This window comes from Zalophus californianus, chromosome 5 (genome assembly GCF_009762305.2).
Source record: "Zalophus californianus isolate mZalCal1 chromosome 5, mZalCal1.pri.v2, whole genome shotgun sequence".
NCBI lineage: Eukaryota > Metazoa > Chordata > Mammalia > Carnivora > Otariidae > Zalophus > Zalophus californianus.
The window spans coordinates 39,390,051-39,403,077 of record NC_045599.1 but is presented as its reverse complement, the minus strand read 5'-3'; the positions used below and the strand labels follow the sequence as shown (position 1 = coordinate 39,403,077).

The window sequence follows — 13,027 nt, the reverse complement described above, 5'->3', positions numbered from 1 at the left end:
CCGACCCTGCCCCCATCCCCAACCTGTTTTTGCTTTCCTCTCCTCTGCAGTCAGCTCGGACTTTGGCAAGCAGTCAAGAAGTGAACAAGAGAGACGCAAGTTCTGAGTATCTGACCCCTTACTGGCCATTCAGCTGGGAGAGCTGGGAAACCAGTTAAAAAAAAAAAAAAAAAGTTGTCTTTCTTTTCCTCGCTCCCCTCTAACGAACTGCCTCTTTCTCCTCCCCACCACCACAGAAGGAAAACAATCGAAAGCATTAGTATTCCCATGAAAAGGGGCAGTCACCCAGGGTGCAGGCCTGCGCTAGGATGCTGCCAGGGGCCCAGAAGGGACCAACTCCAATTGCTCCACAGTCCCCGTGGCAGCGTGGTCAGATGGAGGGGACAGAGCCGTGATTCACAGCAGGACGCGCTGCTCGCAGGCCGGTCCTTCTCCCAGCGCTCCTTGGGTTCTCCTCTCCAACGGGATGATACCTGGTGTGCAAGCCTCCTTTTAGGATGATGCCTGGTGTGCAAGCCTCCTTTTAGGATGATACCTGGCGTGCAAGCCTCCTTTTAGGATGATACCTGGCGTGCAAGCCTCCTTTTAGGATGATACCTGGCGTGCAAGCCTCCTTTTAGGATGATACCTGGCGTGCAAGCCTCCTTTTAGGATGATACCTGGCGTGCAAGCCTCCTTTTAGGATGATACCTGGCGTGCAAGCCTCCTTTTAGAAATGCATAGCTTCCACGACGTGTCTCCTTCCCTGTTGGCCTTTTAAGGCCTCTTACCTAACCTGAGGTGTCTCCTTCTGTTGCTTTCAGGAATTGGGGTGCTCACCCAGGACACACTATGGTGCTTCAGCCAAGTGAAAGGCACCATCGAGATTGGAGCCACAGAAGGTAGGAGAAGCTTTCTCTCCTCTTTTCCTTGCCTCCTTGGGGGTTTGTGCTGGTTCCAGATTTGAAAACATTCATCTTTGCGTCCATGAATATAAGGTCCCACACATCCCGGAATAGCCTTCTGAGCTAGAAATAGATTTAATGATTTCTTTCTATCCTTTTGTTCTTTTGAAGCTTATTTTGTTCCCACCAAGGAGGCAGCACTGACATGAACTTTCAGTGAAACAGGTTGCATAGAGTGAAAGGCTGCACTTGGGCAAGTCATGTTTCGGGACCATCGGTCTGCTCTGGAGGATTTTGAGGCCAAACGTGGTGCACGGTCTGGTGTTAATCTCTTCCTTCTGTTCTCTGTTGAAGATCACTTGATTCTCTGTACAGGAAGCACACAGGGAGAGTGAAGAATTCAAGTCTAGTCATATAAACTATGGCTGCACTGAGCCCCAGGATTAGCATATAACTGCCTTTCTGGCTCTCAGGAGATTTTCCTATTCCAGGCCCTTTACTTGGGATAATGCATCCATTTCCTTCCTCCTGAAGAACTTGTTTCTCATTCTCTTCACTTTCTTCCCTCATAAGCCTGAGCTTGGAGACTTCCATGACTCTCCCAAAGGATGTCTGCATTTGAAAATAGCTGAATGATAGGCAACTGGAAGGAACTGCAATGGCCCTGCTGGGTGTCCTTAAGGTTCGCTGTTCTGGTGGAATGCAGTGAGGGCACCTGAAATAGACTGTGTTGTGTTGGCAGTAGGTACAGTTAACCAGATGTGCTGTAAGACAGGTCCAAAGCTAAGAGAAATGAATGAGGGAGTGAATAGTTGACAAGATTGAAATTTAATATGGAAACTAACATGCCTAAGTGCATGTGGAATTTTGGGTCCTTCTACAGCATTTTAGTTCTGAGTAAAAATAATTTGAGTAAAAATTATTTTGAGTTATTTGGAGGAGGTGTTTTATCTGCAATTTTGCTATATAGTTTATTTTTAGAAACCCACTATAATGGTGGATACCTCCAACCCAAATGATTTATGTTAAAAGGGGTGAGAGAAGGCATGGTAAAAGTAGTTAATAACTAAATCTATAAAATTACACTACCGTAATAACATCTTCTATTTTTTAGGTGCACTATAAACTGGAGCTTTACAAACACTTCTCATAAAGCTCTTGGGAAGCAGACAAAACAGGCTCTGTTAGGCCCATTTTATGCTCATCGAATCCAAAATATTTCTGAGCACTTCTTTGTGGCAGCGTTGTCCTAGGCCTTGGAGATGAAAAAGGCAAAGGGAAAAAATGACTTACTCCCTCACTTCATGAATTTTAAGAAATCTAAAGCTCAAGTTAACCACTTGCTTCACATCTTGGCCATAATTCAAAATCTCTTGTGCTTTTTAAACAATAGAGACTTCCAGGTCCCCCAAGAGCTACTGAGTTAGAGGTTCAAGGACCAGGGTGGTACGGTGTGTTTTAATGAGCTCACCCAGATGATTCTGATGCAGTAGGCGGGCTTTGGGGCCCACCAGCCTGGCTGACCTGTTCCAGGCTATCCATTATTCTCAGACTCTGGACCTAAATCTTGTGTTTGTGACTGGCTCCCCACCAGTTACAATGATCTGGGTGGCTACTCAGCCTATAGCTCTTATCAATGGAGTATTCACTGTGCGGTGAGGACTCTGCTAAGTGCTTGAAAGAAGTTAATAAGATAATGTAGGTACAGCGTTTACCACAGTGCCTGACAGTTTGAAAGTACTCTGTTTTTGTAAACTGTGATAAAAATCATTATAATTAGACCTTCATTCTAATTCATTCCTCATGAAAACCTTATGAGAGGTAGGTATTTTTAGTCCCACTTTATCTATGAGGATACTGAAGCTAAACAAGCATGCACACACAAGACTAAGTTCTTTGTCAAAGGCTCCAGAGCTAATAAATGGCTGAGCTAGGTTTCAACCCAGTCTGTAGGACTGGAAAGTCTCAGCTCTTTAAACATTGTTCTGAAGACAGATTCTTACTTAGTAGTTTGGAGTAAGGCCCAGGAATCTGCATTTTTCATGCCTGCTCTTAGATGATCATCGTGGGTGCAGGGGAACCAAGGATGTGCTCACATGGTTGCTGCCCATAATGAATAAGTAGCATACTTAAATTAACGGATCATTGAGTCAGAATGATACTCACTACCAACTTTTGTCTGAAAAAATCACGTCAAATGGTGAATAAAGTGGTGAATAAAGCGGTATTTTTTAAGAAGAGAATCACATTGGATACTAACTCACTGCCACTGGTGCTAGATTCCCTGGCCAACATATCTTTGATGGCATTCAACCTACACTAATAGTGCCTCAGCGACAGTTGAGTGTTTGTTGAGCGAATTTAATGAATGACTTTCACTTGATAAAAATCAAGGTTGTTCACCATCAGGTTCTTTATTTTTTAATTGGCCTGTTCTACCCAAGTTAGTTTTCTATACTGATCAAAGTCATTAAAAATTATTCAACTTTCACGGGCACCTGGGTGGCTCAGTTGGTTAAGTCGGTTAAGCATCCATCTCTTGATTTCAGCTCGGGTAGTGATCTCAAGGTCATGATCTCAGGGTCGTGAGATCAAGCCCTGTGTCAGGCTCCTTACTTAGTGTGGAGTCTGCTTAAGACTCTCTCTCCCTCTGCCTCTCCCCACCCCCCCCAAATAAATAAATAAATCTTTAAAAAGATTATTCAACTTTCAACTTTCCCTTCCACTTTATGTATTCCTATTAATGACTTTTCCATTCCATTTCTACCATTTTATTTTTTAAATTTTTTAAATTTTTCATTTTTTAAATTTAAATTCAATTAATTAACATATAATGTATTATTGGTTTCAGAGGTAGAGGTCATTGATTCATCAGTCTTATATGACACCCAGTGCTCATTACATCACATGTCCTCCTTAATGTCCATCACCCAGGCACCCCATCCCCCCACCCCCCCTCCCCTCCAGCAAACTTCAGTTTGTTTCCTATGATTAAGAGTCTCTTATGGTTTGTCTCCCTCTCTGATTTCATCTTGTTTTATTTTTTCCTCTCTTCCTCTATAATCCTCTGTTTAGTTTCTTAAATTCTACATATGAGTGAGATTGTATGATCATTGTCTTTCTCTGATTGACTTATTTTGCTTAGCATAACACCCTCTAGTTCCATCCATGTCATTGCAAATGGTAAGGTTTCATTTTTTATGACCGAGTAATAATATTCCATTGTCATTGCAAATGGTAAGGTTTAATTTTTTATGGCTGAGTAATATTTCATTGTACATTCCATAAGGTACATACCATATCTTCTTTAACCATTCATCTGTTGATGGACATCTGGGCTCTTTCCATAGGTTGGCTATTGTGGACATTGCTGCTATAAACACTGGGGTGCATGTACCCCTTCAGATCACTACATTTGTATCTTTGGGGTAAATACCCCGTAGTGCAGTTGCTGGGTCGTAGGGTAGCTCTAGTTTCAACTTTTTGAGGAACCACCATACTGTTTTCCAGAGTGGCTGCACCAGCTTGCATTCCCACCAACAGTGTAGGAGGGTTTCCCTTTCTCTGCATCCTCGTCAACATCTGTCATTTCTTGACTTGCTCATTTTAGCCATTCTGACTGGTGTGAAGTGGTATCTCATTGTGGTTTTGATTTGTATTTCTCTGATGCCAAGTGATATTGAGCACATTTTCATGTATCTGTTAGCCATATATATGTCTTCTTTGGAGAAAAGTCTGTTCATGTCTTCTGCCCATTTCTTGATTGGATTATTCTTTCGGTGTTGAGTTTGATAAGTCCTTCTAGCTGGTAACCTTGGCAAAGTCACTTAATGTCTCTGTGCTTAAGTTTCTTTGTATGTGAAATGGAGTTAATACAGACTCCATTAGGATGGCAGTGAATGCTAGGTGAATGAAGTTATGTGTGCATATATACATATATATATATGTTATGTGTATTTTTATATATAATTATGTATATAATATACATATACATATGATACATACAGGTCTAGGTGGTTATAAGATGCTCAGACTGCATTACCTGTTAATATTGTATCATAAAAGTAGGGCTGAGGTGACAGAAATAAAGATAAATATTTTAATGCAATATTTTTGAAAACCAAAATTAATACAAAGAATTCATGATGAATAAAATATCAAAATATTACATAAAGACAGGATCAGTATTACTGATTTATTTTTCCTTTACTTCAGGTTCTAATATGGCTCAGCATGGCACTGTTATTGCTAATTTAATTAAATGTGCATCTTAGGTATCTGCTAATAGGCTAGAATTTTTCATATTCCAAATTATTCAGTAGGATAGTGGATAAATAATACTATGAGCCCAACACTAAACATTGAGTGAGTTTTTATTAGATCCATAGCACTGCCCTAGAAAATGAAAGGGTAATAAAGATAAATAAAATGTAGTCCAGATTCTCAAGGAATGCATCATTTACGGGGGGGGAGACAGGAATTGGTACATAAGAATAAGGCATTACATTAGTAAAAATAATACAAGGCAAAGTGAGCTAAAGAAGAAGTGCTTTGACTCAAGGCTAAGGCGCTCTGAGTACAAAAGATGTAGAAATCTCATATATTTGGGATACAAAGATAGACTTAACGGGAAGAAGTCATTCAAGATAGAACCTAAACAATTTTTAAAAATACGACATTTGTTCTTTTCCTTTTCTGGAAATGTAAATGTACTAAGTGTATGTTCTCAGTCTAGAGAATTTTAAGTAAAACTAAAAATCAGGAAAAAATTTCATTCATAATCTCACAATCCACAGATTAATACTGCTAAAGTTTGTGGTGTATTTTTTCTAGCCTCTGGACTATGTATATTCATCAATTAATTCAAGTCAACAAACAAGTGCCATGTGCCAGAAACTGCAGAAGGAACTGATTAGTTTGTAATGAACAAAATCAATATTTTTTTTTTTTACCAAAAGGGTCATAATGGAAATACTATTTTATTAATAGATATTTTCACTTAACAATATATGATGACCATCTTTCATATTATGAACAGTAGATATGCCCCTAATTTATTTTCCTCAATTTTCAAGGTTTATAATAACACTGCTATGAACATGCCTAATAGCTACCCTACATTTATGCAGGAAAACCTATGTGGTAGCCTGATTAAGAGCCTATGTTTTACAGTAAAATACCTGGTTAAAAATTTGGCCTTGCTTCTTCTTCTTCTTTTTTTTTAAGATTTTATTTATTTATTTGAGAGAAAGAGAGCATGCACAGGGGCAGAGGTAAAGGGAGAGAGAGAGAAAGGGAGAAGCAGACTCCTCAATGAGCAGGGAGCCTGATGCGGTACTTGATCCCAGGACCCCAGGACCCCAGGATCATGACCCAAGCTGAAGGCAGACGCTTAACCGACTGAACCACCCAGGTGCCCCTGGCCTTGCTTCTTACTGTCAAAGAGCAAGTTATCTCAAATTTTTCATTATTCCATTTCCTAATATGGAAAATTGGGATAATAAAATCTACCTGAAGAACAGTTATTAGACTATAATTAGATATTTTAAACACGGCACATAGAAAATGTTCAGTAATTATGATTAGTTACTGTGATTTTTATCATTGGGATATACCTCCATTTTCTATCTGCTGTGTTATTTAAAATATCTAATTATTTATATGATGTACAAGTAAAATAAAGGGTTTTATAATGAGAGACTTGGCCAATAAAAAAAGTATAAAACTAGAACATCATCTGAAGTTTTGATGAACACTAGGAAAGATGTAAACGGGGTGGTCTGAGAGAGTTCCTGGAAGAAACACCTCAGCACAGGGCGCCAGGGAAAGCCTCTTTGAGGAGGTGCACCTGAGCTGCGGTCTGAAGGAGGGGAATGTGCCAGAGTTCAAAGAACCATGCCTTGGTCATTATAGGGAGTAATACAACAAGAACTCATATAGGCCCAGCGCCATCTAAAAGATGATGGTTTTACAGTGGAATATTATGCAGCCATCAAAAGGAATGAGATCTTGCCATTTGCAACGACGTGGATGGAACTGGAGGGTGTTATGCTGAGTGAAATAAGTCAATCAGAGAAAGACATGTATCATATGACCTCACTGATATGAGGAATTCTTAATCTCAGGAAACAAACTGAAGGTTGCTGGAGTGGTGGGGGGTAGGAGGGAGGGGGTGGCTGAGTGATAGACATTGGGGAGGTATGTGCTATGGTGAGCGCTGTGAATTGTGCAAGACTGTTGAATCACAGATCAGTACTTCTGAAACAAATAATGCAATATATGTTAAGAAAAAAAAAAAGAAGAAGATAGCAAGAGGGGAAGAATGAAGGGGAGTAAATCGGAGGGGGAGACGAACCATGAGAGACGATGGATTCTGAAAAACAAACTGAGGGTTCTAGAGGGGAGGGGGGTGGGGGGATGGGTTAGCCCGGTGATGGGTATTAAAGAGGGCACGTTCTGCATGGAGCACTGGGTGTTATGCACAAACAATGAATCATGGAACACTACATCAAAAACTAATAAGGTAATGTATAGTGATTGACATAAAAATAAAAAATTTAAAGTAAAAAAAAAGATGTGTATTAAAGTGAGAACAGGAAAGAGAAATGTACTCTTGTTCCTGATAAAATTTAAAGTCAATTGGTGGGCCTTCTGAAAATTTATTGTCCATATCTACCAAGAATTCTGTGAGTCATACTTTAAAGAGTAGACAACCACGGAATAAAAGAACTGTATTCTGGGGATATAAAATAAATAAATAAATAAAAAATAAAAGATGATGTTTTTGAAACACAAAGGAGCGCTCAATATGACGGGAGTTGGGTGGGAGAAAACTGTGGTCTTGGGCTACCTACCAGAGAGGCAGGACAGGGCTAGATCAGACAGGACTTTTTAGGTCACCTCACAGAGTCTGGATTTTATTCTGAGAATAATGGGATTCCTTGCCCCTAAAGGAGTTTAAGGACTAAATTGATACCATTTTAATAAATTCTTGGAATTCTATTGAGAGACAGCCTGACTTTATTAGAGAAGAGAAGGTATGGACGATGAGAAGAGATTCCAGGCATATTTTGGAGGTCATGGACTGGATTTTTGGGGAGGGATATTGTAAGGAATCAAGATGGCTCCCAAGTTTTGGTCTTGAGGGACTGACTGGGTGGTGTGTGGGTACCAGTTGCGGAGCCTGGGAAACCTGGGAAGGAAACATGTTTGGGGTATGGACTCCCCCCGCCGCCGCCGAAGTTCAATAGCTGGGTCTGTGAAATAAACTGACAATAGGCAGATTAACAGGAGAAAGGGTACACAAAATTATTAATTGTTAATATTATGTACCTGGAGACATCACAGGAAAAACATGAATATGCAGAAAGGCATTGAGATGTGAGCATTTATATGCCATCTGAATAGGGGAAGGAAGGAGAGAGCTATGCCTCTTAGAGGAAAGAAATGAATTTCAGGAAAGAGGAATGGGCCCTTAGAATAGCAGATGGCAGGTGTGATAGTTTATGACCCAGTTTGTCTGGGGGTGGTGTCTCCTCTAGTCTCTCCTGGGATAAGAGTCCATCTTCCCTGGTTGATGAAACTCCCAGAGAGAGGATTTGTGACAGCTGAGTTCCTTTTGGAGACTCTATATTTAGGCAAATAGGGGGAATTCTGTGAAAGCCTCTCCCTACATATACTATTTTTTAAGTGCCTTTGCTCAAAATAGTCAATATACCAAAGCAGCATATTTTAGAGCAGCATGTCCTGAACTGCCTGAGGGAAGAAAAATTATGAGCTTCATTTTGCACATATTCATTGTGAAGTGTTTATAAGACACTCAGGTGTAGATGCCAAGAAGAAAGTTGTATCCATGAGTGCAGCTCTTCAGAGCGAGAATGGGAGTTGGAGGCAGAGATTGAAATGAGGGAGGCGTCAGCATATCAGTGGTATTTGGAACCACCGTACTGGAGGGCCTCACGTACGTCACGCACTCGGCAAACAATTATCAGTGGCCTCCAGCTTCCCCTGTTTTGCTGTGCTTAGGATGACTTCTAAGCCTTGTCCACTTGGTTGAGTCCTTGGAAGACGCTTACACATTGAAAGTTTCACATGTGTAATTCTTGTACTTGATTTGTCCCACTCGCACACTTCATGTGTGATTTCATCCCATGACATTCTCTGCCATGTCGTCACAGGAGAACTTTCCATGGTGGAAATCGCCCACTCTGGACGTGAAACCATGTCTCATGCATGATTCTGTGCGTGGGAAGAGATCAGGCCTACCTGATGGGATTTCTGTGGCCATCTTCTTTCTGATGCTACAATTCCTCATCCCGCGGTTCTTCAGTATCTGTCAGTACAGGTCATTCCATCTTATTGATGGGAGATAACTATGATATTTATTCTGATTTGCTCCACAGGCATAACCTTCTTCTCTTCCCCTAGCTCTGACAAGATGGCTCACATAGAGGAATGGTTGAGGCAGTCTATCGATTCTGTTTTCTAATGAGAGAAAAGTATCAATCTGGCTGCCCCCATGAGGTGCGTTCCATACACCCTCAACTAAAAGCTGATGCTTGTGAGTGGCTTCCTTGCAAAGGGAAGTCCTCTACCTAACACATTTGCAGGGAAAGTCTGATCTTTGCCCTGAGAAATGCAGGGATTTGGGGAATGGTTTTTCAGTTTCCCTTTGGGGATTACGACTTTTTGCTGTTGCCAATCAATCGATCAATCAATCTGATTGGGTTGTCTCAAAGCAGTGTAAAGACTATGACCTTCTCATTTTATAGAGAGAAGTCAGTGACTGACAAATAACCTTTCTTAGCTGTCTGTGCCACCTACAAGGCATAGGGTGATTATAATGTTACGCCATAGATCTTCGCCTAAGAGATAGAAGATGGAGACTTGCTTGCTTGCTTCTCCTGCTCCCAGAGACAGGGTGTAGTGCTGGCTGTGGTAAGAACTCTAGTTTTAGGAGGAAGAGCTGTTGGTTTGGGTGGAAGCTTTCTGGATCAACAAGGCCAAGCCACCAACATAAGATTATTCATCAGGCACTAATCTGAAACTGGGTTCAGCTACCTAGTTAGTGACCTTAGGTGACTGAATGATCTTCAAACCTTATTGTGCATGCAAATAATCTGGGAGGGTGTTAAAATGCATATTCCTAGGTCCTACCCCTAGAGATTCTGATTCCAAGCAGCTGGGATGGAGTCAAAGAGCTTGCAAATCGCACAGACATCCCTGATAATTCTAACATGGGTTGATCCAAAAGACACACTGAGAAATTCTATTCCTTCTTTCCTTACATCAGAGGAGAGAGAGGGAGACATCTGAGCATATTTGGAGTGCTTTTAAAGGAAACCAGAATGCCAATAAATACAAGGTTACCGTGCAGCCCAGCTCTGCCCCAGTCACTGAAGGGAGTGAAAACCTCTCCTCTATGTGTCAAAAGGAAGCTTGGATCTTCTCTATGCATCTGTAGTCCACAAAGGGATTTCCTAAGTAACTTTACTTTGTGCAGGGCTCCAATCCACTAGAAGCAAAATTGGTCAGATTATGAGCAAGTTACCACAAGATGAAAGCATTTTTCTCAGCGGTGAGGGAGGCTGTCTTGATGCAGAGAGGGGCAGGCTGGTGGTACTCTGAAGGCAGCCTGGGGAGAAGTGGACTCCTAGGAAGCTTGCAAGGCTCTGTGGGGAAGGGGAAGCAAGTTCTCCGCACAGGACCCAGGTCAAACATCCTGTCCTCTTTGTGAGCATTAGGTAATTAAACATGTTCCGGGCCAAGGAAGAGAAAAGGCTTTGTGGCTTATCATTTCACCCATGCCCAAATGCCAATCACACAAAATGTGTTTAAAAAGCAAACATTTATGGAGTACCTACTATGTGTCAGGCCCTGGGCTGAGTTCAGGTAGGGCTCATCTATTCCTTTGGATAAATTACTCATCTTTTCTGGGCTATGATGTTGAGAGTCTTTGTTAATAAGATCTTTGAAAACACTATACAATGCCTGGCCATGAGAGAGTAATAAAAAAGATAATTCTATTTAATCAGACTTCACTAAACCAGATTTTATAATAATAACTTTCAGTATATTATCCCCTTTCAACTTTGTCACATCAATAAGATACCAGGCAACTTACCCTCATCTTACAGTGGAGGTAATTGAGGCTCGGGAAGTTTAACCACCTTTCCCAGCAACACACCTGTCTGACCTCAGTTAGCGTTCAAGAGCTCCTAGGAAAGTAGCCTGGCACCGAGTAGAGGCTCAGTGAATATTTATTGAATGAATATGGACTTCAGTAAGTAATAAATGTCACCAAATGAAAAAAAAAATCAGTATTACCATTAACACAACAATAATGAATGCTTTCAGGAGAATAAACTAGCTCATTCAAAGCAATTCCTGCTTTTAACATGTATGGGTCATTTATTTCTTATAACCCCCAGGGGAGATAACTAGAGTAGGTCTTATAATCCCACATTACAGAGATAAAAGAAATAGTACAGATATTACAGAGAGTAGATAGCTTATTCCTCAGAGAGATGAGGAGGTTAAGGCAGATAGAGATAAATTTTAAATTGCCCAAGGTCTCATAGAGACCAGAAAGCAAACTTTCGAATCATACACAGGCGATTTTTCTACTTCTCATCTTCCACTACACAATATGGATTGATGGCTCTGGGTGGGGGGAACTCTATTCTAGAAGTACTGACTCTGAATTTAAAACATCATTGACTGTCTTTAAAATGCAGGGCACTAGTTACAAGGCACTGCAATGGAAACCCATCACTCAAGATGCTTTCAGCTGCAACAGAGAATTCATCTCAAAATACCTAGAATAGTAAAAGAATTGTTTCCCCCCCCCCTTAGTTCTGCGAATATCCACAAATAGATATTTGCCTACTGTGTGCTAGGCATTCAAGGCCCTGGAGATTCAGTAGCAGAGGAGATAGACAATAGATTAATAAGTAGAATGTAAAATATAAGGATGTAAGTGCAATAGAGGAAAATAAATCAGTAAGGGTGCAGGAATGTGGGTATTCTCTTTTTTTTTCTTTAAATTTTTTGTTGTTATGTTAATCACCATACATTGCATCATTAATTTTTGATGTAGTGTTCCATGATTCACTGTTTGCGTAAAGCACCCAGTGCTCCACGCAGAATGTGCCCTCCTTAATACCCATCACCAGGCTAACCCGTCCCCCCACCCCCCTCCCCTCTAGAACCCTCAGTTTGTTTTTCAGAGTCCATCATCTCTCATGGTTCATCTCCCCCTCCGATTTTTAAATAGGAGGATCTAGCCTTGGTGCAAAAACTAACATTTGACCAGTGGTGTGAAAAAGGTAAAAGATCAAGTCGTGTGGATATCTGGGGTGGAGTTTCAGGTAGAGATAATGGCCAATGCAAACGCCCCGAGGCGAGAGCTTCTCTGGTAAGTTCAAGGACTGGACCTGAGGCTGGTGTGGCTGAAGTTGAGTGAGCAAAGGCAGAAGCTGTGAGAGATGAAAGCAGAGGGGATGGCAGCTGGACGCAAGCAGGGGCCTTCCAGATCACTGGAAAGGCCTACTCTTCTGCCTAAATGGGGCAGAGCCACTGGTTATACCACGTTCTTTCTAGCAGCAGGTCAGTATCAAATGGTTAGGGACCAAGGTCAAAATCAAAGAGCCCATCCTGTTCAGTGGTTATGGCAGTAATCCAATTTTCCACATAAGTCCTGAGGCAGGGAACCCCCTGAGCTCATTAGTTCCCTGGCTGAAGTACAGCATGGGGGACTCAGATCTTCTCCATCTTCCTGCCTGGCTGCCCCTGGAACATCAGCTTTGTCCCAAAACAATTGCTGCCCTTCTGGGTGTCACACTGAGATAGACACGACAATATCTAATGAAAGGTTGTTTGACTTAAACAAAACAAAATAGCAAGGACTATCCCCCCAGATGTCCCCAGAAAATTTCTCTAGATGTCCCCTTGGCCTCAGTGAGAGTCACATGCCTTCTGAACCAGCACTGCCACAGAGAATGGGATCAACCTAAGTGGCTTCACAGATCAGGCTTGCATCTGAGCATGGTCTAGGACTGCCATCTCTGAGTGGAGGATCCCACAGGAGAATCGGGTGCAGCAGGGAAGGGGGTGCCATTCCAGCTGGTCCCAACATGGTGGCC

At 41.5% G+C, this 13,027-nt stretch overlaps 1 protein-coding gene across 5 annotated transcripts in view; it reads left to right on the top strand.

Moving 5' to 3' along the window:
• The first annotated feature begins 294 nt into the window (after nt 1-294).
• Nucleotides 295-13,027, top strand: part of PPP2R2B (protein phosphatase 2 regulatory subunit Bbeta) — a 445,076-nt gene continuing 432,343 nt past the window's right edge. The window contains exons 1-2 of one of the 5 annotated variants that reach the window (XM_027605524.2): nt 295-476; nt 804-881. In XM_027605524.2, the coding sequence (XP_027461325.2) occupies nt 832-881 (50 nt within the window). In that variant the 5' untranslated portion in view covers nt 295-476; nt 804-831. The other 4 variants (XM_027605527.1, XM_027605528.1, XM_027605526.2 and 1 more) reach the window with 4 other exon arrangements.